The 25,680-nt window shown below is 49.2% G+C and overlaps 3 protein-coding genes across 3 annotated transcripts; 1 reads left to right on the top strand and 2 right to left on the bottom strand.

The window, feature by feature from the left end:
• Positions 1-264: 264 nt before the first annotated feature.
• Positions 265-939, bottom strand: LOC127310415 (uncharacterized). Its single transcript, XM_051341095.1, has 2 exons — positions 735-939; positions 265-650 (listed from the first exon to the last, which is right to left on the bottom strand). The coding sequence occupies exons 1-2, from the start codon at positions 937-939 to the stop codon at positions 265-267; spliced, it is 591 nt and encodes a 196-aa protein (XP_051197055.1).
• A 3,225-nt stretch (positions 940-4,164) lies between these two features.
• On the bottom strand, positions 4,165-4,569 carry LOC127310416 (uncharacterized). The gene has a single exon (XM_051341096.1). It carries the CDS (start codon positions 4,567-4,569, stop codon positions 4,165-4,167), a length of 405 nt encoding a protein of 134 aa, XP_051197056.1.
• A 17,952-nt stretch (positions 4,570-22,521) lies between these two features.
• LOC127309604 (uncharacterized) lies at positions 22,522-23,778 on the top strand. The gene is made up of 2 exons (XM_051340390.2): positions 22,522-23,265; positions 23,528-23,778. The coding sequence occupies exons 1-2, from the start codon at positions 22,526-22,528 to the stop codon at positions 23,529-23,531; spliced, it is 744 nt and encodes a 247-aa protein (XP_051196350.2). The 5' UTR covers positions 22,522-22,525; the 3' UTR covers positions 23,532-23,778.
• Positions 23,779-25,680: the final 1,902 nt, after the last annotated feature.

Raw genomic sequence — 25,680 nt, forward strand, 5'->3', positions numbered from 1 at the left:
TTTTTATATAGACCACACACAATATTGGTTTTTCGTGAAACTTGACGAACACACGTATATTATGAAGATGTACATGTAGAATTTTTTGTCCAAATTTTTCGACATTTCGAAATATAACTTTTTAGTAGAGGGAGCATACGCACCCGGGAGCCGAATTGAATTTCCGCATAGTTCATATATATTGAAACGATCGATTCAGAGTTTATACAAATATAGAATACCACCACTACTCATCATCTCTAAATATTGAGATGATCAACATGGCTAGTAGCCAACTAGAATACAATGCTTTCTAGCAATATCGAAGCCCACGTGAGTGTCTAGTGCTGAATAGTGCGCTTGCTCGTAGCTCAATGGATAATTGGCCCATCCAAAAATGAGCTCATCTTCTTTTTCTTGCGTGGCGACATCCATCATCTTCTTGTGGTTGTACTTCTTCTTCTGCTCAAGGTTTGTCCCAACGGTATGGTTTGCCAAATCATACAGACTTGGAGTGGGCTTGGTGGTGGGGTTCGGGACTACCTTCTGGAGGTCGTACGTAGAAGTGATGTGAATGTCGTCGAGTCTTAGCTTTTTCACATCATTGCCGATAGCGGCGTCACAGAATCTGATGTTCCCGTCCTCCAAGAAATCCTTGAGCACTTGTGGCACTTTTATATCGGTGTGAATAATCTGGAACACCAACGTCTCAGACGCCACCGAGAGTTGGAGGACGGCGGCGCACTACTCCTCACCGGCCTTGCGAAGGTCGGTGAACTCACAGTCCAACCTGACGCACTTGGTCGTTGCGGCGTCGAGAAAGTCCCTCTTCACGCCCCGGATCCACTTCTCCACCATTCTTGCATGGAGCGTGACCGTGACCTTGAACGCCGCCATCCCTTCCTCCTTGAGGTAGTACACCCGTGTCCGATGAGCTAGGTCACGCACGAGGTGCTCCATCGACGAAGAGGGGAGAGAGAGCTATAGCTTTTGCAATGGTGGATGAGGAGAAGAGGCCGGATGAAGAGAGTGTGTGTGGCAATGGTGAAGAATGGTGGAGCTTATAAAGCAATGGGAAGAGGAAGATGAACATTGGCTGGCTGCGCCGGCGGCTCGGATTCCACGCCGACGTTCGATTTCGACGCGGCCAGTAATGGTGATGCGCGATCGGCCTCCGCGGGAAATGAACCGTTTTACTTTAGGTCCCGGTTTGGGAGACGCGTCGGGATTAAAGGGGGTACCGCAGGCGCCGCGTGGCGCAAATCCCTTTAGTCCCGGTTTGGGAGACGAGCCGGGACCTTTGCGTCTTTACGAGCCGGGACCTATGGGTGACGTACATTGTAGCGTTTACAGGGCAACGTGGCCAGACCTTGGGTCTAGGCCCAGGACACGGCCGGGACCAAAGGTACCTGACCAAAGGGCATTTTTTTCTACTAGTGAATGTTGTTGTCCAAAACAAAAAAAACCTGCTATCGATCCTACAACCAAAAGGCCAGGCCCATCTGTACATACGCAGCCGTTGGTGTTCAAGGGCGGCTGCCAGCTCGGCCCCTCTTGGATTTGCTCCGAATTTGTGTACATGTTAGTCTACTGGCAACCATTCATATCACTAGTAGTTCTCAGGGTTCTTACCTCGGCTCCAACTCGTCTTGCCCAGCTGCTGCGGGGCTGGTGGACGAGGTGTCGTTGACGCCAGTCCAAAAATGTAATTCAGGATGTAATGTAACTATGTTTGCTTCTCAATAGAACGCCAGTAGACAGCCTTTTTCCATCTTGAGGATTTATGAGGAAGGATCCGAGCAAAAGATCAATAGGGATAAATCATCGGTTACAGTTAATAACAATGCAACAAGGAATACTAAAGATTTTTTGTACAATGTATTGAGTTGGGGTCTGAAACAACGAATGGGAAACATCTTGGTCTTCCAACGTATATGTGATCAAGAAATAAATGCTTTGCATATATAAAAGAGAAGATATGGAATAGAATACAAAGGTGGAAGGAGAAGATAATGTCTATGGCTGCCAAAGAAATCCTCATTAAGGTTGTGGCTCGGGGACTCCCACTTATGATATGGCTTGTTTTGATCTTAAAAAGTCATGCGTGCTAAATACTTCCCGGATGAAAATATGTTGTTAGCTAAAGCCTACTGTGGGTACGAGCTATGTTTGGCATAGTATTCTCAAAGGTTTGGAAGTTTTCGAAGAAGGCATGATATGGAGAATAGGTGATGGCTCCAAAGTTAACATATGGGAGGATCCCTGGCTACCTACTAGGGTACTCGAAGACCAACAACCCACAAGGAAAATATAATTGTCAGCTGAATCTTTTTTTTTTTTTTTGAGATTTTCCTGGTCTTTAGTACAACTTTTGTAGTATCTGAACTCACGCACAACACACTCCTCACACACGCACACCACCACACACACGCCACCCGTGCGCAAGCTAGACCTAACCAAACTTATACTAAGACTTGAGCCTCCGCGAGCCTAGATCTTCTGGGAAACCCCTGCGGTGGTGGGCACACCACAATACCAGTGTCGAACCGCGGTGGAAATTGGCTCCATAGCTTGAACTGAGGCAGACTGATTTATGGGCTCAGCCTTCTGCATATATGCAGCCCATAGGGCCCTCCAGAAATTGGAACATGCAGGACACTGTTAGAATAGTGCCGCACAGGTGAGACACTCGATAAATTCGCTCCGGGGAGTCGAACTCACGAGCGGGCAGCCAGCCACTGCTGGGCATTGCCAACGCGCTACGCGCGCTCAGCTGAATCTTGAAGATGAGCTGATTGATCATGATACCTGTACTTGGAACAGAGACCTTATCACACAACATTTGTCGGTTGATGTACCAACTATTCTCAGTATCCCACTATGAGAGAACACTCATGATTTTGTGGCCTGGCATTTTGATACTAGAGGTGTTTTTCGGTGAAATCAGCTTATAGGGTACACATTGATATGGAAAGAAGGGCGTGCGTGTTCCAAGCGGGAGAAGGCTCGAGTCAAATTCTGATTCAGCGAGAAGTATTTGGCAAATTTTGGAAGGTCCAGTGTCCCCCCAAGGTACATCATTTTTTGTGGAGTTTTGCTCATAATAGTCATCCACATTATATGAATAGCGAGGTTGAATTGCCAATATGATTTATTATTAAAAAATGTGAGTGATTTGAATATGAAATAATTATGTATTTATTCATTTATTATTATTATTATCAAATAATATATGCATTATTCATATAATATTACCAAATAATTAATATCTTGAAATCTATAAACCGGAATTGGACAAATAATATATGATTTATTATTAGAAAAATTTGAGTGATTTGAATATGAAATAATTATGTATTTATTCATTTATTATTATTATTATCAATTAATATATTCATTATTCATATAATATTGCCAAATAATTAATATCTTGAAATCTGTAAACCGGAATTGGACAAATAATTTTCTTTATCTCTTCATACCACATTCCATGACACATCAGAATTGATCGCATACACTTTGAAGGAACTACATTTGGGAATGAAACAATTGGATTTGCTGTCAAAATTGCTTTTTGTAGAGTGTTGGTCCAAATATGAACAACGGGATAAAACATAAATTAAAGCCTTTTTCTTTCTTGCTCACATTAGATCTCCATCTTCACTGCATAGTTATCATGACGGTTAAATTGGACTAAATTGGACTTGGTTTAGTGAATATATTTGGCTAATTCCCACATCGTAAAAGGACCGCGCTCAGTAGCAAGCAAGCAGGCACGCTGTGCTGCAAGCAAGCACAGACACAAGACACATAGTTCATATATATAAAAGACATAGTTCATATATCTTGAAAAGACACATAGTTCATATATATTAAAAGACACATAGTTTATATATATGAAAGACACATAGTTCATATATATTGAAATGATCGAATCAGAGTTCATACAAATATAGAAGACCACCACTACTCATCATCTCTAAATATTGAGATAATCAACATGGCTAGTAGCCAACTAGCATCCAATGCTTTCTAGCAATCTCGAAGCCCACGTGAGCATCTAGTGCTGCATAGTGCACTTGCTCGTAGCTCAATGGATAATTGGCCCATCCAAAAATGAGTTCATCTTCTTTTTCTTGCGCGGCGACGTCCATCTTCTTCTTGTGGTTGTACCTCTTCTTCTACTCAAGGTTTGTCCCAATGAATGCCGTCGAGTCTTAGCTTTTTCACATCATTGCCGATAGCGGCGTCGCAGAATCTGATGTTCCCGTCCTCCAATAAATTATTGAGCACTTGTGGCACTTTTATATCGGCATGAATAATCTGGAACACCAATTTCTCGAACGCCACCGAGAGTTGAAGGACGGCGGCGCACTTCTCCTCACCAGCCTTGCGAGGGTCGATGAACTCGCAGTCCAACCTGACGCACTTGGTCGTTGCGGCGTTGAGAAAGTCCCTCTTCACGCCCCGGATCCACTTCTCCACCATTCTTGCATGGAGCGTGACCGTGACCTTGAACGCCGCCATCCCTTCGGCCTTGAGGTAGTACACCCATGTCTGATGAGCCGGGTCGTGCACGAGGTGCCCCATCGATGAAGAGGGGAGAGAGAGCTATAGCTTTTGCAATGGTGGATGAGGAGAGGGGGCCGGATGGAGAGAGTGTGTGTGGAAATGGTGAAGAATGGTGGAGATTATAAAGCAATGGGAAGAGGAAGATGAACAGTGCTGGCTGCGTCGACGCTTGATTTTGACGCGGCCATTAATGGTGACGCACGATCGGCCTCCATGGGAACCGAACCGTTTTACTTTAGGTCTCGGTTTGGGAGACGCGCCGGGATTAAAGGGGGTACCGCAGGCGCCGTGTGGCGCAAAACCCTTTACTCCCGGTTTGGGAGACGAGCCGGGACCTTTGGGTCTTTACAAGCCTGGACCTATGGGTGCCGTACGCTGTAGCGTTTACAAGGCGACGTGGCCAGGCCTTGAGTCCCTGCCCAGGACACGGCCGAGACCAAAGGTGCCTGACCAAAGGCCTGTTTTCTACTAGTGAATGTTGTTGTCCAAAACAAAAAACCCGATGCTACAACTAAAAGGCCAGGCCCATATGTACATACGCAGCCGTTGGTGTTCAAGGGCGGCTACCATCTCGGCCCCTCTTGGACTTGCTCCGAATTTGTGTACATGTTAGTCTACCGGCAACCATTCATATCACTAGTAGTTCTCAGGGTTCTTACCTTGGCTCCAACTCATTTGGCCCAGCTGCTGCGGGGCTGGTGGACGAAGTGTCATTGATGCCAGTCCAAGAATGTAATTCAGGATGTAATGTAACTATGTTTGCTTCTCAATAGAGCGCCAGTAGACAGCCTTTTTCCATCTTGCGGATTTATGAGGAAGGATCCGGGCAAAAGATCAATAGGGATAAATCGTCGGTTACATTTAATACCAATGCAACAAGGAATACTAAAGATCTTTTGTGCAATGTCTTGAGTTGGGGTCTGAAACAACGAATGGGAAACATCTTGGTCTTCCAACGTATATTAGGCGGTCAAGAAATAGATGCTTTGCATATGTAAAAGAGAAGATATGGAATAGAATACAAAGGTGGAAGGAGAAGATAATGTCTATGGCTGCCAAAGAAATATTCATTAAGGTTGTGGCTCGGGGACTCCCACTTATGATATGGCTTGTTTTGATCTGAAAAGTCATGCGTGCTAAATACTTCCCGGATGAAAATATGTTGTTAGCTAAAGCCTACTGTGGGTACGAGCTATGTTTGGCATCGTATTCTCAAAGGTGTGGAGGTTTTCAAAGAAGGCATGATATGGAGAATAGGTGATGACTTCAAAGTTAACATATGGGAGAATCCCTGGCTACCTACTAGGGTACTCGAAGACCAACAACACACAAGGGAAATATAATTGTTAGCTGAATCTTGCAGCTGAGCTGATTGATCATGATACTTGTACTTGGAACAAAGACCTTATCACACAACATTTGTCGGTTGATGTACCAACTATTCTCAGTATCCCACTGTGAGAGAACACTAATGAGATTGTGGCCTAGCATTTTGATACTAGAGGAGTTTTTCGGTGAAATTAGCTTATAGGGTACACATTGATATGGAAAGAAGGGTGTGTGTGTTCCAAGCGGGAGAAGGCTCGAGTCAAATTCTGATTCAGGGAGAAGTGTTTGGCAAGATTTGGAAGGTCCAGTGTCCCCCCAAGGTACATCATTTTTTGTGGAGATTTTCTCATAATAGTCATCCACATTATATGTTGGAAGTTGTGGAGGATTTCGGGAGACGGTAATGAGGTTGATGTAAAGGAGGCCGTCGGAGTGTCTCCTACATCTGAGTATGTGGTAGAATGTTGGCTGAAAATGTCTTATTGATATGGCTTGTTTTGATCTGAAAAAGTCATGTGTGCTAAATACTTCCCGGATGAAAATATGTTGTTAGCTAAAGCCTACTGTGGGTACAAGCTATGTTTGGCATAGTATTCTCAAAGGTTTGGAGGTTTTCAAAGAAGGCATGATATGGAGAATAGGTGATGGCTCCAAAGTTAACATATGGGAGGATCCCTGGCCTACTAGGGTAACCCAAAGACCAACAACACAAAGGGAAATTGTCACCTGAACCTTGTAGAGGTTCTACAAGAGATACTAGAGCTGGCATTTGAAGATCAGTTACTGTCGGTCCCTTTTCCTTGGGGTTGCTGGAATGAACGAAACAAACGAAACGATGACGAACAAAGACTATCCATCAATCAGTTTAAGTATTATGTACGGCATCATATTGATGAATGGAAATTATATCTAAAGAAGCAAACAAACACATCCACTAAAGTTGAGAGCCGATGGTCAAGTCCACCTATGGACTTTGTGGCTATGGACTTTCTGAAGATTAATATTGATGCTTGGTTCAGGGAAGTGACTACAAGTCTACAAGTGGTGGTTGGGGGAGCCATCTTTCGTGACAATAATGCAGAAGTTGAGTTTGTTGCTGCTACAAAAATTCAGATTGTGGAGATAACTGATGCTATGGATGCTGAAACTATGGCCATGTCAAATGCAGTCCAAGTTGCTGAACAGATCGCAGTGGGTCGAGTTATTTTCAAAATTTTTTGCATCAACCTTCAGCGAGCCCTGGTGTCCTCACATTATGATCTTGCGCCAATTGGTGTCCTTATTTCTGATCTTAAATTCAGGTTGAGGATAGGCCTTATTGAGGTTAGCGGCTTTCGGTAGTGATGTAGCTCATGGAGACCATTTAATATGGGTGAGGAGCTACCCTATTTTCGGTAACCCGTTTGGTGAGACCGTGTCTTAATGAAATACGAGTGTTCCATGTAAAAAAAAAATTAGCTTGCTAACCTTTACAATTTTGATCCTAATATATATGTGCAAAGTATATCGTCAACACAAAAGTATATCGTCAACACAAAGAGATAAGGGAAGTAGACTCGAACGCGGATTCTGAGCGGACCTTATGGCGCCCGGCCCTTATCCCGCACCGTCTATTTCATCAGAGGCATCAAGATTGGTGACTCGTTTTTGCGAAAAAGACCCTAGATTTTATTAGATTTATATTAGGTCGTCCTTGCAGCTTAATTACGTTCTAAAGTGGATCCACTTAAGTTAGTTCTTGAGAAATCCAATGTGGGTCCACTTCTCACGTTCTAAAGTTCTTCAAAAATTGCAGTGTATCCATTGTTACAATTTTAAGTAACATTTTTCCATATGAAAAAAATCCATTGAATGTCATAAGAAACCACAGATCTCTTCATTTCAACCACAGATCTCTATGAAGTTCTTCACAGATCTTCATAATAAACCATATTTGGGCATGAATATCCAACACAAATAAAAAGATATCTTTGAAAAAAGTTCTTCATGTTTCTTGATGAATATCTAACAGCAGAAAAAGTTCTTACGTTTCCAGGTTACTAACCAAGAAATTCGTACATATCTCATACACGAACCAGAGGGATCCACACACAGTAGTAAGAGATCTATGTACATATCCAAGAAGATCCAGCACAAAATTACAGAAGATCCATGAAAAGAAGATCCATAAGATCCTTTACAAAAATCTGCAGATCCGATCAAGCTAGTTCAACAAGATCTAACAAAAGAAAAAGGGGAAGAAAATGGAGGCGATCCGCAGCAGTCCGGCCGTGCTGGCGGCGGCCGTGTCTCCAGCGCCGGATCCGGCTGCGGCGAGGCGTCGGAGGTCCTCCAGGCCGGCACGAGGCGGCCCACGCGACGGGGGGCAGCAAGGCGTCGGAGACCCTCCCAGCTTGGCGTAACGGGCGCGACGGGCGGCAGCAAGGCGAGGTGGAGGACGCCCGTCGCCGGAGGAGGGAGAGGGCCGAGGGGGGCGGCGAGGCGGCGGAAGAGTGGGAGGCGGTCGGGAGCAGCTGGCGGCTGGGAGGGTAGGTTAGGGTTTCAATCGAGTGGATTTGGACTTTATACAGAGATCTGTTAGGACTATATCCTGATTAGAGAAAAGTGGAAGGTCCGTTTTACAAAAATGTCATGCACGAATCTCCAGCTGAATCAAACGTGCGGGATACGGTCCTGGCGCCCTAAGGTCCGCTCGATTGAAACATCGAGTAGACTCTTATCAAACCATCACGAAATCGTCGTCGTCATCCTTGTTGTCAACCATGACAAAATCGTCTTCGATGTCACAATGGGATTCTAGGTCACAGTCCTTGTTGTTGTGGTTAGAGTCGGTACCATTGTAGTCGTTAGAGCCTGAGCATGATTGGGCATCGGCGTCTTGTGAAGAATCAGAGTGGTTGCCGTCATCATCATCCTCGTTGCTCCAGTACTCCTGTTCGATGAGAGGGTTGAAGAAGGTGTGCGTGCAGAAGCCATTGCCTAGGTAGCGTTTGAGGAAGCTGAGCTGGACGGTCCTGGACCACCCCGAGGCCCTGAGCACGCAGCTCGCGCTCCACTTGGGCGCCGGCTTCTCCTCGTGGCCCTTGCTGTGCCTCGTTGCGATCATGGCGGCGACCTCGCCGAACAGCTTCTTTTGCTTGCGGGGGCTCTTCTTGTCGACGCCTTTGCGTCTTGGGTCAGCGGCGATGCTGGGGAGTTTGAGCTCGAGCGCTTGCATGTATGCGGGAGAGGCCGTCATGTCGCGCTCGGCCCACACGGCCAGCGCCTCGCCGACCGCGATCCGGAGTCTAGAGCAGACCCACGAGAGCGCGCAATATGAGGAGACGGTGTTGGACCGGACTCTGGGAACATGCAAAGCACGAACGAGACGGCTCGGCGAGCACGTTGCCGCGCGCATTGAAAGCCGATCGACGGAGTACTTCCGTGCACGGAGCGACCCACGAGGGCGACCAACGGGAACCTCGCCCTGTATCTGCTGGTGGGCGCGGACACGGCGGGAATATGGAAAGCACGAGACGGAAACGGTTCTGATCTTGAAAAAAAAAAACGGAAGCCGAGTCCGTGCTCCGTCTGCGCGCCTACACGGAGTAATGCTCGGGGCCCCACCACCGCTGCGGTTGTTTGCTTGCGTACCGGGCGCACGACCCGCTTCATCTTTCGGCTCACGTACTAGCACTGTCCCTCCAACCACTGGGAATCAAATATTCAAATTATACAACCTAGCTCTCCACGAATCTACTATACACGATTTTTCAGACTAATCAAATACTAATTCCTCAGTCCCTCCCGATAAAATGTCCAACAAATTTCTAAATTTAGACTTCTACTTTTAACCAAACAAACAACACAATTGAAATTAATTAGTGGCATCCAATTGAGAGAGTATTAGAGCATCACCATTCGCGTCTCTCAAAGCGTCCCCCAGAGCGATTTGGAGCGCGCCGAACAAAAAAACGTTCGCAGCCGCGTCCCCCAAAGCCGCTTTAAAAAGTGCCGCCTCTCATCGTCCCTCTCACACACAAACCCTAACGCCTCTCTCTCCAACCCTAGCCGCCACCATCTAAAGAGTTGACGCCATGGCTGGTAAAGGCGGAGGCCGAGCTCACGGTCGTGGTCGTGGTCCTCATCATCGGACAGGCAGGACGAGGAGGGGCCCGTGCTGTTCGAGTTCATCGTCGTCCTCAAAGGCGACCCACACAGCATCCAGAGGCTGCCAGACGACTTCGCCGACTTCGTCGCCCACGACGAGCGCCCGGGCTCGCTGCATCTAGATGTGCCCTCGAGTGTTCTTTCTTGCCAGCAAACACACGAAACCTTCGATGCCCGGCCTAGTTAGGTTTAATTTTTTTGCAATCTTTTATATTTCTGTCAACCATGGTTCAAACTATGTTTTAGTTTGTGGAAAACCATGTTCCAAACTATATTTTCATGTAAACCACGTTCTAAATTATGTATTAGTTTGTGGAATATTTCTTCTCTTTATTTAATAAAATGCAAAAACATATAAAAAAAATTAATGTTTGGGGGCAGCGTTTTGAGGACACGGCTCGGAAGCGACCTCCCCCAAACGCGGCACGAAGAAAACACGTCTCTCAAACGCTTGATCCGACGCGCTTTGGGGGACGCGACTGGAGATGCTCTTATCGACTTGCTCCAATTTTCTCTCTCGCTGTTGACTACAAAGCTATAAAAGCATCTCCACCGGTGACCTCCAAATAAAGAGAGCAAAACCACTTTGTTTCATGTGTTGTTGTTGACTAAAAGATTGAACAAAGATTATTTCAGAACAAATTTTAGAGCTAGAATGTTGAATATTTCAAAACAGAGAGAGTAACTAACTGAAGAAAATAAGTCTCTTAAGACGCATAAATTACAAGTGTCTCTCAATTTTTCAGCATCTATGTATCAAACAAATCATATTCACCCGTCCCAAATTAGGTGTTTATATTCACATTTATGTACAAACCAATACGTGTCTACATACATGCCAACCGTCTGGGACAACTAATTTGGGACACAGGAACTAAACAAAAACAATATCAGACGTTATCCCTTCAAGGAGAAATACTGACGGCGAGCACGCCGCGCGCCTTGGTTTCGCCGCGACGTCCCTTCGATTAACTCGCTTCTACAGTTCTGGTCCATTAATTATACTGAGAGAAAAGAACGCGTGCGCGCGAGGATCGGTTGAAGCATCGATCGACTTGCGTACTACCACAGGCACTACGGGAACCCGCCGACGTGCCGACGGCCAGAATCTGTGCCGACGGCCGCCGTCGGCACAGCCTCGCTCGCCGTCAGCCCAGCAAAGTAGCCGTCGGCACAGCCTGGCCGTCGGCACAGAACCACCAGGACCGACGGCCGCCGTCGGCACACTCTGGCCGTCGGCACAAACACTATCTGTGCCGACGGCACGTAGCCTAGCCGTCGGCACATGGTTATATGGTGGGGCCACAGACAGCCACCGACAACGGCGTCAGCAGGTGGCAAACGGCGTGAAGTGGGCCGACGGCCAGGCCGTCGGCACAGCTTCCCCGCCAAATTTCCTTCTTCCCGCCCTTATTCGCGCCAATTTTTCGCGCCACTTCCTATGTAGGCCGACGGCCAGGCCGTCGGCACAGGTTCCCGCCATTTTTCCCCCTCCTTCCCTCCCGCCATTCTTCTCGCGCCCATTCTCTCCCGCCAATTATTCCCGCCGTTTCAGCCCTCGTCGTCCTATATATAGCTATGTCTTCTCAACACTAACATCAGCAACAACATTTCTCTCCTCATCCAAAAAATACCACAGAATCCTCTGAGCTCAGCTGCCGTCGAGATGGCTCCTCGTCGCCGTAGCAACACGGGCTTCATCGGCGTTCGCCAGCGGGCTGCGGGCCATTTCGCGTCCGAAATCTCCGCCGGTGGTGTGCGTGTGTGGCTCGGCACCTTCTACACGAAGGAGGCTGCTGCCCGCGCATACGACGTTGCGGCTTGGAGGTTTGGCCGGTCGCGCCACGAATTGAACTTCCCGGAGGTCGGGTCTCCGGCGGAAGCCGAGAGTCTCTTCACCGAGCCGCTACTTCGCTCGAGAGGGTGAAGCGCAGCGGTTCGGAGATGGCCGGCGGCGGATTGATACCACCGAGGCGGACGAGCGGTTCATGGCACGGTGGCGCAGAGACCATCCCGAGACGTCGCGGCCACGCGCGCATTCTGGAAGGAGAAGCAGGCGTACAGGAGAGAGAGGAGGGCGGGAAAGCGGCAGAGGAGGGCCGAATATGACGCGGAGTACGCCAAAGGAGAGGCGTCGACATGGGGGGAAAATGATGAACGGTGGTTTTCGTACCTCTCAAGTACCGCTTCAGAGGACACCCCTAGCGAGGACGAAGATTTCGAGAACTGATTAGTATGTGTGTGTGTCGAGTCCATGTGTCTAACGGGTCATGTGTCGACCCAGTGTTAAGTGCTTTGTTCGTGTGTGGGTTTAGTTTTTTAAGTGTTTTGGTTTGTGTGTTAGTAGTGTAGTTTTTAAGTGCTTTGCTTCGTGTGTGGGTGTAGTTCTTTAAGTGCTTTGGTTTGTGTGTGGTCTAGTTCTTTAAGTGTTTTGGTTTGTGTGTGGGTCTAGTTACGTGTGTGGGTCTCAAGTTCTTAAGTGTATCATTATTGTGTGTCGTCAGAAATCGAGCATCGGAGGGTGGGAATGGTCCCAAAACTCAGCAGATTATAGACTATAGGGGTAAAATCCAGGATCCGTATGTGGAAACTCCTGGTAAGCCCAACCTATGGTTTCCCATGTACATATATCCTAAACAAACCAAAGCAAATAAAAAAATCCATTGTTACACCGTCACTCGGAGAAAGCTATAGGGGTAGATCTGCGGGGTCCCCGCCCTAGGGTTTCCGAAGATACAGATCAGCGGAGCGTCGGAACCGCTTAAAAACTTGCATATGTCCCTAGCATATGTGCACAAGTGTGATGTAGGGTTTGGCTAACCTTGCATGTACCCGGCGTTGACGATTTTCGCAGACATGGGCCAGCACTTGGTGAAAATCCAGGATCTCAGATGTGCAAACTCCCGGTACGGCTAAATTGGAGACTATTTTATGTTAATGTAAGCCCAACCTATGGTTTCCCATGTACATATGTCCTAAACAAACCAAAGCAAATAAAAAAATCCATTGTTACACCGTCACACGGAGAAAGCTATAGGGGTAGATCTGCGGGGTCCCCGCCCTAGGGTTTCCGAAGATACAGATCAGCGGAGCGTCGGAACCGCTTAAAAACTTGCATATGTCCCTAGCATATGTGCACAAGTGTGATGTAGGGTTTGGCTAACCTTGCATGTACCCGGCGTTGACGATTTTCGCAGACATGGGCCAGCACTTGGTGAAAATCCGGGATGCATGTGCAAACTCTGGTACGGCTAAAATGGAGCCTATTTTATGGTAAAGTAAGCCCAACCTATGGTTTCCCATGTACATATGTCCTAAACAAACCAAAGCAAATAAAAAATCCATTGTTACACCGTCACACGGAGAAAGCTATAGGGGTAGATCTGCGGGGTCCCCGCCTAGGGTTTCCGAAGATACAGATCAGCGGAGCGTCGGAACCGCTTAAAAACTTGCATATGTCCCTAGCATATGTGCACAAGTGTGATGTAGGGTTTGGCTAACCTTGCATGTACCCGGCGTTGACGATTTTCGCAGACATGGGCCAAAGACTTGGTGAAAATCCAGGATACGTATGTGCAAACTCCTGGTACGGCTAAAATGGAGCCTATTTTATGGTAAAGTAAGCCCAACCTATGGTTTCCCATGTACATATGTCCTAAACAAACCAAAGCAAATAAAAAAATCCATTGTTACACCGTCACACGGAGAAAGCTATAGGGGTAGATCTGCGGGGTCCCCGCCCTAGGGTTTCCGAAGATACAGATCAGCGGAGCGTCGGAACCGCTTAAAAACTTGCATATGTCCCTAGCATATGTGCACAAGTGTGATGTAGGGTTTGGCTAACCTTGCATGTACCCGGCGTTGACGATTTTCGCAGACATGGGCCAGCACTTGGTGAAAATCCAGGAAATGAGTAGGAAACGGCCCGTTTCACCACATAGTTTGTCGGAACGAGGCCATATTTGGCACGTGCGTGGGCCCTAGGATGGGAAGCAAGGCCCCGGTCGCGGATTTCCAATCCGAACCACGGGCGACGGTTTTTCCATTTTCGGGGTGCCGAAGGGCTTTTTTGTGAAGCAGCTACATGGTGCGCATTTCAGTATCGCGCGGGACCTCCGCGCAGCGGCAGGATACCTCCTACGCACCACCTATCACATGCCATATGCGCGCGGAAGCCATCTCGGGAATCCCACCCGCTTCTGCGGTGCCGCCGAATCACTGAAACTGACCGGATTTGAACTGGGGCGACACTTTCCTTCGCTCAATAAATGGAGGGAAAAATGGTTTTAGGTCTAGGACGCGTCATTTTATGTGCTAAATGTTTTCCGTTTCGCGCGTTGGCGGACGGGTGCAACCGCGCGCCCGGTACGGCCATACCGCATGTCCCGGCGGCCCCGTTTTGCGACGATGGCGAAACAAACGGACCCAAAAAATCGAGCGGAGCCGCGTGGCGTCATTTTATGTGTCCTAGCAACCACTGCAAAAGACGGAACTGGGATACGGCAATTATCTTGGAGAACCCTTCACGAACAGGGCTATCTCGTCGGGAGTTCTATGGCTTTTAGGGGAAATGAGTAGGAAACGGCCCGTTTCACCACATAGTTTGTCGGAACGAGGCCATATTTGGCACGTGCGTGGGCCCTAGGATGGGAAGCAAGGCCCCGGTCGCGGATTTCCAATCCGAACCACGGGCGACGGTTTTTCCATTTTCGGGGTGCCGGAAGGGCTTTTTTTTGTGAAGCAGCTACATGGTGCGCATTTCAGTATCGCGCGGGACCTCCGCGCAGCGGTAGGATACCTCCTACGCACCACCTATCACATGCCATATGCGCGCGGAAGCCATCTGGGAATCCCACCCGCTTCCTGCGGTGCCCCGCCGAATCCGCTGGAAACTGACCGGATTTGAACCGGGGCGACACTTTCCTTCGCTCAATAAATGGAGGGAAAAATGGTTTTAGGTCTAGGACGCGTCATTTTATGTGCTAAATGTTTTCCGTTTCGCGCGTTGGCGGACGGGTGCAACCGCGCGCCCGGTACGGCCATACCGCATGTCCGGCGGCCTGTTTTGCGCGATTGGCGAAGCAAACGGACCCAAAAATCGAGCGGAGCGCGTGGCGTCATTTTATGTGTCCTAGTAACCACTGCAAAAGACGGAACTGGGATACGGCAATTATCTTGGAGAACCCTTCACGAACAGGGCTATCTCGTCCGGAGTTCTATGGCTTTTAGGGGAAATGAGTAGGAAACGGCCCGTTTCACCACATAGTTTGTCGGAACGAGGCCATATTTGGCACGTGCGTGGGCCCTAGGATGGGAAGCAAGGCCCCGGTCGCGGATTTCCAATCCGAACCACGGGCGACGGTTTTTCCATTTTCGGGGTGCCGGAAGGGCTTTTTTTGTGAAGCGGCTACATGGTGCGCATTTCAGTATCGCGCGGGACCTCCGCGCAGCGGTAGGATACCTCCTACGCACCACCTATCACATGCCATATGCGCGCGGAAGCCATCTGGGAATCCCACCCGCTTCCTGCGGTGCCCAGCCGAATCCGCTGGAAACTGACCGGATTTGAACCGGGGCGACACTTTCCTTCGCTCAATAAATGGAGGGAAAAATGGTTTTAGGTCTAGGACGCGTCATTTTATGTGCTAAATGTTTTCCGTTTCGCGCGTTGGCGGACGGGTGCAACCGCGCGCCGTACGGCCATACCGCATGTCCCGGCGGCCCGTTTTGCGCGATTGGCGAAGCAAACGGACCCAAAAAATCGAGCGGAGCCGCGTGGCGTCATTTTATGTGTCCTAGTAACCACTGCAAAAGACGGAACTGGGATACGGCAATTATCTTGGAGAACCCTTCACGAACAGGGCTATCTCGTCCGGAGTTCTATGGCTTTTAGGGGAAATGAGTAGGAAACGGCCCGTTTCACCACATAGTTTGTCGGAACGAGGCCATATTTGGCACGTGCGTGGGCCCTAGGATGGGAAGCAAGGCCCCGGTCGCGGATTTCCAATCCGAACCACGGGCGACGGTTTTTCCATTTTCGGGTGCCGGAAGGGCTTTTTTGTGAAGCAGCTACATGGTGCGCATTTCAGTATCGCGCGGGACCTCCGCGCAGCGGTAGGATACCTCCTACGCACCACCTATCACATGCCATATGCGCGCGGAAGCCATCCGGGAATCCCACCCGCTTCTGCGGTGCCCCGCCGAATCATTGAAACCGACCGGATTTGAACCGGGGCGACACTTTCCTTCGCTCAATAAATGGAGGGAAAAATGGTTTTAGGTCTAGGACGCGTCATTTTATGTGCTAAATGTTTTCCGTTTCGCGCGTTGGCGGACGGGTGCAACCGCGCGCCGCACGGCCATACCGCATGTCCCGGCGGCCCCGTTTTGCGCAGTTGGCGAAGCAAACGGACCCAAAAAATCGAGCGGAGCCGCGTGGCGTCATTTTATGTGTCCTAGTAACCACTGCAAAAGACGGAACTGGGATACGGCAATTATCTTGGAGAACCCTTCAAGAACGGGGCTATCTTGTCCGGAGTTCTATGGCTTTTAGGGGAAATGAGTAGGAAACGGCCCGTTTCACCACATAGTTTGTCGGAACGAGGCCATATTTGGCACGTGCGTGGGCCCTAGGATGGGAAGCAAGGCCCCGGTCGCGGATTTCCAATCCGAACCACGGGCGACGGTTTTTCCATTTTCGGGGTGCGGAAGGGCTTTTTTTGTGAAGCGACTACATGGTGCGCATTTCAGTATCGCGCGGGACCTCCGCGCAGCGGTAGGATACCTCCTACGCACCACCTATCACATGCCATATGCGCGCGGAAGCCATGCAGGAATCCCACCCGCTTCTGCGGTGCCCCGCCGAATCCGCTGGAAACTGACCGGATTTGAACTGGGGCGACACTTTCCTTCGCTCAATAAATGGAGGGAAAAATGGTTTTAGGTCTAGGACGCGTCATTTTATGTGCTAAATGTTTTCCGTTTCGCGCGTTGGCGGACGGGTGCAACCGCGCGCCGTGCGGCCATACCGCATGTCCCGGCCCCGTTTTGCGCGGTTGGCGAAGCAAACGGACCCAAAAATCGAGCGGAGCCGCGTGGCGTCATTTTATGTGTCCTAGTAACCACTGCAAAAGACGGAACTGGGATACGGCAATTATCTTGGAGAACCCTTCACGAACAGGGCTATCTCGTCCGGAGTTCTATGGCTTTTAGGGGAAATGAGTAGGAAACGGCCCGTTTCACCACATAGTTTGTCGGAACGAGGCCATATTTTGGCACGTGCGTGGGCCCTAGGATGGGAAGCAAGGCCCCGGTCGCGGATTTCCAATCCGAACCACGGGCGACGGTTTTTCCATTTTCGGGGTGCCGGAAGGGGTTTTTGTTGGGAAGCGGCTACATGGTGCGCATTTCGATATCGCGCGGGACCTCCGCGCAGCGGCAGGATACCTCCTACGCACCACCTATCACATGCCATATGCGCGCGGAAGCCATCCGGGAATCCCACCCGCTTCTGCGGTGCCCCGCCGAATCCGCCGGAAACCGACCGGATTTGAACCGGGCGACACTTTCCTTCGCTCAATAAATGGAGGGAAAAATGGTTTTAGGTCTAGGACGCGTCATTTTATGTGCTAAATGTTTTCCGTTTCGCGCGTTGGCGGACGGGTGCAACCGCGCGCCCGGTACGGCCATACCGCATGTCCCGGCGGCCCCGTTTTGCGCAGTTGGCGAAGCAAACGAAGTCATATGGGCTGATAGTTGTTATCACATGTACCTATGACGTAACCAAGATCAAATAGAGGCATATGCCCACCAGGGGAGCCCCGGTGGGATGTAGTCAAAGGGGTAGATCGCGCGGTCAACGTAATTAGGTTTTCGTCAGAAATCGAGCATTGAAAGGTCGGAATGGCCCCAAAATGTGTGTGTCTCCCTATAATAATACTCCCTCCGTTTCAATATATAATGCCTATAGATTTTCTGCACGGTAATTAGCGCAAGTCATTTTTTAACACAAAACCACCTTATTTTCAGTTAAAAGGAAAAAAAATGAAAATAAAAAAAATGCCTATAGATTTTCAGTTTCCAGATTCTATATTTTACTTGATTGTAGTCCTGCAGAGAAAAAAAATCAGAGAAGATTAAAAAAAAAAAAAAAAAAAAACACATGTGACGGCTGGGCCGGCCAGTCGCTCACACTAGGGCTGCCCTATGTGACCGAGCCGGACCGAGTCCGGCTCGGGCCTGACGCCACTCCCCGCCCCCCACCAGCCACCGCCCGCGCCACTCCCTGCGGCCGCCGCCGGCCCACCGCCGCGCCACCACGGCCCTCGCCGCCGCCGACCACCGCCGCGCCGCCGCCCGACCACTGCGCCGCCGCCGGCCGCACGCCTTCTCCCCACGCGCCGCGCGCCGGCCCCGTCCCCGGCGCCCCGTCCCCGGCGCCCCCGTCCCCGGCGCCCCCTCCCCGGCAGCCCTCCTCCCCGGCCGCCTCCGTCCCCGTCCTGCCGCCTCCGTCCTCGGCGCCCCGTCCCGGCGCCCCGTCCCCGGCAGCCCCTCCCCAGCCCCCCTCCCGGCGCCCCCTCCCCGGCAGCCCTCCTCCCCGGCCGCCGCCGGCCACCGCGCGCCGCCACCCTCCTCCCGAGCCCGTCCCCGCTGCCGCCCTCCTCATCGTAAGCATTCCCCCCCATTTTTTCCTTTTTTTTATTTCTATTTGTTGTAGATGATTTAGTTGTAAATAGAGCAAATAGAAATAATTTTGTTGTAAATAGAGCAAATAGAAATAGAGCAAATAATTTTGTTGTAAATAGAGCAAATAGAAATAGAGCAAATGGAAACTAATTTTGTTGTTGTTTTAACTAGGCCCCGCCATGATTGCCCCGTCGTGACCGCTCCGTCGTGACTGCCCTGTCGTGACCACGACCGCTCCGTCGTGACCGCCGTGTCGTCGTGACCGCCGTGTCGTAGTTAACCCCGTGTCGTCGGCGATTCTCTCCCACCGCCGAGGGTGAGCTAAAACTTCGCCTCCCCTCTCCGCATTTTTTTACATCACTAGATTCATTTTTCAAGTAAAGTTGCGTAACCTAGGAGTCACTTCCCGTCCGCGAGCGTTACGCGGATAAATATGCATTAGTGGTCGGCATATTTTCAACCGTAACGCTTGCGGCATTTACGGGACAGTCGGCGGATGCGTAGTTGTCTACGTTTTCCATGTTCTACTCCGGTCCGAGTCGGGATTTGGCGGCGCCTCCCCGTTGTTCTCCGGATGCACATCCTCTCGGTTTTTTGCCGAGACGTGTATCGGGAGAGCAGCGGGGAGGTGCTGCCGAAATTCTGACTTGGACCGGGGTAGAGCATGGAGAACGTAGCCAACTACGGATCCGGCGGCTGCTAGGAGCCCACCTAGTAGAGATGTAGGTTGATGCATGCGTTTCGCCCGGTAAAATAAAAAAATATGATGCATTTAATTTCATGGTACTATTTGTTGTTTGTCTCCCAATCAAGCAGAGGATGGCTGATAATGGGTGGATGTACAAAGTGGCCGTGCTAGTTCGATCGAAATGACAGAAGAGTGGGTATGGAAGACCAATTTATTAGTGAAGGAGTTAGCGCGTGGTTCAAAGTCGCGTTCGTCCAAGTTGCCCTTGCGCTCGTTGCAAGAGGCGTCATCGTCACGGAAAGGATGATATGACTAAACATCTTTGGTTGAATGGGTATATGCTGATTACGTCACGTGTGTCGACTTTGCTCGCACGAACGTGACAGAGGTGAGGTGATGAGGCAGCGAATCGATGGCAATGAGGACGATGGGATTAGATACTTGCTAGATGATCTCCACGATGCCTACATGCCGTAATCGCCGTAACAGGAGGAACCGCCGTAACCCGAGGGACCGCCGTAACCGGAGGAACCGCCGTAACCGGAGGAACCCGAGCCTACCGCAAAGGCCTTCTATGATATGATGGCTGCGGCTAAGAGGCCTCTATACGAGGGTGCAAAAATTTCTCAGCTCGATGCCATCGCGCAAGTACTAGCCGACAAGGCCCAGTTCGACAAAGACACCGTGCATGCTTTGAAAAAAATTTGGTAATCGTTGGTAACATGTTGCCCGAAGGCCATTGTCCGCCTAAAACCATGTATGCAGCAAAGAAAATGTTGAAAGCGCTCGGCATGGATTATGTGAAGTATGATTGTTGTCCCAAAACTGTCTTTTGTTTTGGAAAGAGTTTGCGGATGACAAATATTGTAGCAAGTGTGGGTCCTCTAGGTATCATGAGATAACTTGAGAGCTAATGGTGAGAAGGTGCGGACAAAAGTCGCCGTGAAGATTCTTCGTTATCTCCCGTTCATAAAAAGAATCCAACGGCTTTACATGTCCGAGGAGTCAGCCAAACAGATGACGTGGCATAAGAACGGGTTGAGATTCAAGGACGCGGAGGGACGACTAAACATGGGGCACCCATCTGATGGTAAAGCATGGCAGAACTTCGATGCAAAACACCCTGATAAGGCAAATGATGCTCGGAATGTCAGAATTGCGATAGCAACCGATGGATTCAATCCATATGGTATGTCAGCATCCGCGTACAGCTGTTGGCCCGTGTTTGTTATTCCGCTCAATCTCCCTCCCGGAGTCCTTATGCAAAGGAAGACCATATTCCTGTCGATGATCATTCCAGGGCCTGATTACCCGGGGAAGAATTTGAGTGTATTCATGCAACCGCTTGTGGATGATTTGCACCACTCTTGGCACCATGGGACCTTGACATACGACCGAGCAACGAAGACAAACTTTGTCATGAAAGTTTGGTTCCAATATTCCATGCACGACCTACCCGGGTACGCTCTATTTTGCGGGCATTGTACAGCTGGTAGGTTTCCATGCCCGGTGTGCAGTGCACCGATTGGAGTTCATTTGGCTGAATGCGGGTCGCAAATATGTCGCATTTGACAAACATCGAAAGTACCTCAAAAGAGGGCATCGGTTCAGAGGAGACAAAAAGAACTTCACAAAGGGCAAAGTTGTGCGTGAAGAAGAAACGATACCAAAGTTCAATGGTGAAACTGTTGATGGTGAGCTACGTGCTCTCCAGCGTAGTAAAGAACCCGGCAAAACATTTGTGGGATATGGTGAGACACACAACTGGACTCACGTGCCAGGCTTAACGCAGCTCGAGTATTACAAGGATCTCGAACTTCCCCATAACATCGATATGATGCACACCGAAAAGAATGTGGGGGAGTCCGTTTTTAACACCGTCCCGAACATTCCCGACAAGACAAAGGATAATGTCAAGGCTAGAGTCGATGTTGAGAATGCGTGTGACAGGCAAAGACTACACATGCATCCTCCCGAGGGCAATAGAAAAAATTGGGTCAAGCCGCATGCCAACTACGTGCTTGATAGTCTCCAGAAGAAGGAGGCAATGAGTTGGCTGAAAAACGCCGTTATGTTCCCAGATGGCTATTGTTCGAATATGAGTAAGGGAGTCAATCTTACAACGGGAAAAGTAAACGGGCTCAAGAGTCACGACTATCATATATGGATTGAGCGGCGATGCCGGTGATGGTTCGAGGGTATCTCCCGAGCATGTCCGGCGAGTGCTTGCGGAGTTGAGCCATTTCTTCCGCACGGTCTGTGCTAAGCGTATATGTGAGTCGGTGATTGCGAAGTTGCATGATCAAGTGCCGGAGTTGTTATGCAAGTTAGAGATGATCTTTCCACCAGGTTTCTTTACTCCGATGTTACATCTCATTGTGCATCTTGCGAACGAGGCACTCTTGGGTGGACCGGTGCAAAGATCGTTGGCGCTTTGCATTGAGAGAGAGTTCAAGTATATTCGAAACAAATGTGGCAACAAAAATAAGATTGAAGCATGCATAGCTGAGGCAACTATCCTCCGGGAGATGGCAGACGCCACGACAACGTACTATGCGGATGATGTTCCCACTATGCATAACCCGATATCTCGGTACAATATCGACGAGCCCAAGCATGACCCCAAGCTCCTCCTCTTCAAATGTCACGGTGGCAAGGCTGGTGCCTCTAAAAAGGGCATCTTGACAAAGGAAGAGAAAGATTGCATAATGTTTTATGTGGTTACGAACATGCAAGAAGTGCTCAAATTCATAAGGTAAAATGGTGAACAAATTACTTTGCTATTAGTAACTCGATTTTGGTCTAATACGTTTTTTCTTCCTTTTAGCCAATACAAGGATGAATATTGGACGAGATCGACGGATCCCTCTGATGCGGAGATGGAGATTCTTTTGAAAGAGAGTCGTCCCGGAAAGAAAAAATTCCTGGATTGGTTCTACGAAAAAGTAATTTCTAACAAGTCCCTTTTATCCAATACTTTTGCAATCCGTGACTTGTCCCTCTTATTACACGTAACTAATGCAAAGAAACAATTTGAACTGAATTTGTAGGGAGGTGATCCCAACGTTGAGATGACGGATGAGCTGAGATGTGTTTCCCAGTGGTTGCAACCGTAGAATCTCAATGTATGAGAAGTACGATGTGAATGGGTATCGCTTCCATACAGAGTATCACCAGAAGAATCGGCCTAACCCAAAAACTATAAATACTGGGGTCTTCACCAAAGGATCCGATGACATAGAATACTACGGAAGGTTAGAGAATGTATACGAGCTGACATTCAATAGGACAAACATACAACTCAATCTCGTTGTGTTCAAATGCCACTGGTTCGACCCACAAGTTGGACAGAGAAGCACTCCTTCCATTGGGTTAGTGGAAGTTAGGCCTTCAACCTGCTATAGCGGAGCCGATGTCTTTGTTGTGGCTCACCAAGCCAAGCAAGTTTATTATTTGCCCTACCCATGTCAAAAGGAGTACCTCAAAGGCTGGGAAGTCGTGTTCAAGGTATCACCACATGGTAAGCTACCCATGCCCTCCGACGAGGATTACAACAACATTGACCCTGTAACATACGAGGGAATTTTTTATCAAGAGCAAGAGAACTTTGGGGATTTCGAAATAGAAATTGGTCTTGAGGACCTCGAGAACGAGGCACATCTTCATGGTGAAACAGTGGTGGACCTAAAGGACATACAAATGCTCACCAAGTTACATGAGGGCAATGGGTTCAATGATGAGACTCCACCGGACATTCCCACCCAACCTCATTACTCACATGATACTGATAGTGATAGTGAAAATGAGAACCCAATGCCTCGTTATGAGAACCCAATGCCTCATTATGATAGTGATGATTCGAGGTGAGGGTCCTTTATGCCTTTATGCTTAGTATCTATTTTTCCATATGCTTCTTATACTTAGTATTTATTTTTCAATATGCTTCTTATGCTTAGTATCTATTTTTCAATATGCTTCTTATGCTTAGTATCTATTTTTCAATATGCTTCTTATGCTTAGTATCTATTTTTCAATATGCTTCTTATGCTTAGTATCTATTTTTTGCTTAGTGTCTACATTTTACTAAGGCATGAATGCTTACTTGTTTACTCTTTGTCAATGCAGGTGATTGATCAATATGAGCGGAAGCAAGCAATCCATGAACTCCATTTTGAAGAGTATGAGCCAACAGAAGTTCACCGGGACCACTAGAAGTGGAAGACCAACGCGTGCCAGCTCGCGTTACGCGGACGATGACACGGGTGGAGTTGGAGGTGGAGGTGTAGGTGGAGGTGGAGGACGTGGTGGAGGTGGAGGACGAGGTGGAGGTGGAGGACGAGCTGGAGGACGAGGCGGAGGCGGAGGTGGAGGACGAGGACGAGGTGGAGGTGGAGGACGAGGACGAGGTGGAGGTGGACCTTTCCTTGGTGACATACCCTCTGCTTCGGCGACGTGGCTTCCCGTCCGCTCACACACAACCACCGAGGGGGAGATGGAGGTGGAGATGGAGGTGGAGATGGAGGTGGAGGGCAGGACGAGGAGGCGGAGAGGGAGATGGCGCCGAAGAAGTTGCGCATTCGTGGTGAAGCGCAAGTCCCTGATGAGAGGAGGGAGCCTACTAGCCAGGATGCGAAAGCCCTCATCATCCCGAACGAAAAAGAGTAAGTTTAATTTTGAACATTTAGATTCATTTTGCTATGTACTAATGTTTTCATTATTGTGCATAACTGATTGGCATACTAATGTTTTGATTATTGTGCGGCAATTGGACATATGACAAGGGGGTTCGCCGGCCGTCGAGCATGATTGGAGCTCTTATTAGGCGATCGGCCGGGCTTTTACACTCCGGTCCCCGGCGTCGAGAAGAAGCTAGCCGAGACTTGGGAGGACTATGAGGCAGCTCCTTGCCCGGGCTTTGGGACAGCTTATGACGCCGTGTACACCAAGTTTTGGGTAAAGCATGCTTATCGAGTTTACTTCATAGTTGATGACCACACTATGCTAACTCATGTCTCTCTCACAATTATTCTTATGCATGATTGCAGACCCATTATAAGGTGCCCGATGATATGGTTGAGCTAGGGAAGGCGGTGCCGACTAGGGCTTGTCGAGAGGTTGACAAGGCAACAGTGGTACAATCGAAGCATACCCGCATCGGGCACTTCAAGGCCGAGCAGGCACGAGGGTCAAGAAAGCCGACAATATCGGGACGATCCTCGATGACAAAGGAAGATTACTTCAAGGTAAGTAAATATTCAATGAGACTCGATGTTGCCGCATACTTGGGATTGCATTATGTGTTCTTCAAATGAGTTTTGGTTTTTCAGGTTATGCCCCTATGGTGCGAGAATAAGGAAGACGCATTTGAGGCCTTGGTAGCGAGGTGGGTTGGCGAAGACGCCGACTTCAACGCCAAGAGCGCGCGCAACAAGGCAAACCGGGGCACTGGAGGAACACACAGTGCGGGAAGCCGCAAAGACCGAGCGCTACAGGAAGCACAAGGTACATATATACATGGAACAACTTGCATTTATTTCCCCTCATATTACTACTTGATACACATAACATTTATCTTGTTTGTGCAGAGGCGGAACTCGGGGAGCCTCTCACCGAGGTGGGAGGGTGGCGGAAGATGAAGCCGAAGCAGCCCGATCCGAGCCAGCCTCGCCCTCGCTGCCCGAGTACTACGGCTTTGCCGAAGAGGAGTTGGACAAGTATCGCTCGGTGTTCAAGGGTCTTCATCCGGAGGTGGATGATCCTATTGAGCAGGAGACCGACTTGACGGCGATTATGGTGGCGGGGAGCGGCTCGGAGCATGGCCGCACGAAGCTTCTTAGTGGGGTGATCAAGCCGCAGAGGACCCTCACGCAGATCAGGTCTACCCTCACCGCCGGCGACCCACCGGTCGCGCTCCTCGACACCGTCGTACGGATGTAAGTTTTCTCATTTCCATCTTCTTTCCAACATTCATCCCCGAATGGCTAAAGTGACATGACTCCTTTTCTTGGAAATTGTAGGCTCACTTTGAGGCCGCCTACGCGGCCGCTTATGAGAACTATTTGACGGTTGTAGCAGAGTGGGACCTCAAGAGAGCGGCTTGGGAAGAGTACCGGGAGGCGACGAGTCGTGTAAGTTACAATCTTTTATGGTTCGAAGACATGACAAGTCCCACCTCCCTTTTTTTATATCTGCGGCGCTTGACATCTAAACTATATTTCAGGCGGTCAGGACGTTCTTACAGACTGGAGAGAGGATCGCACTTACGGAACAGGAGCCAC

This window comes from Lolium perenne, chromosome 6, assembly GCF_019359855.2.
Source record: "Lolium perenne isolate Kyuss_39 chromosome 6, Kyuss_2.0, whole genome shotgun sequence".
NCBI lineage: Eukaryota > Viridiplantae > Streptophyta > Magnoliopsida > Poales > Poaceae > Lolium > Lolium perenne.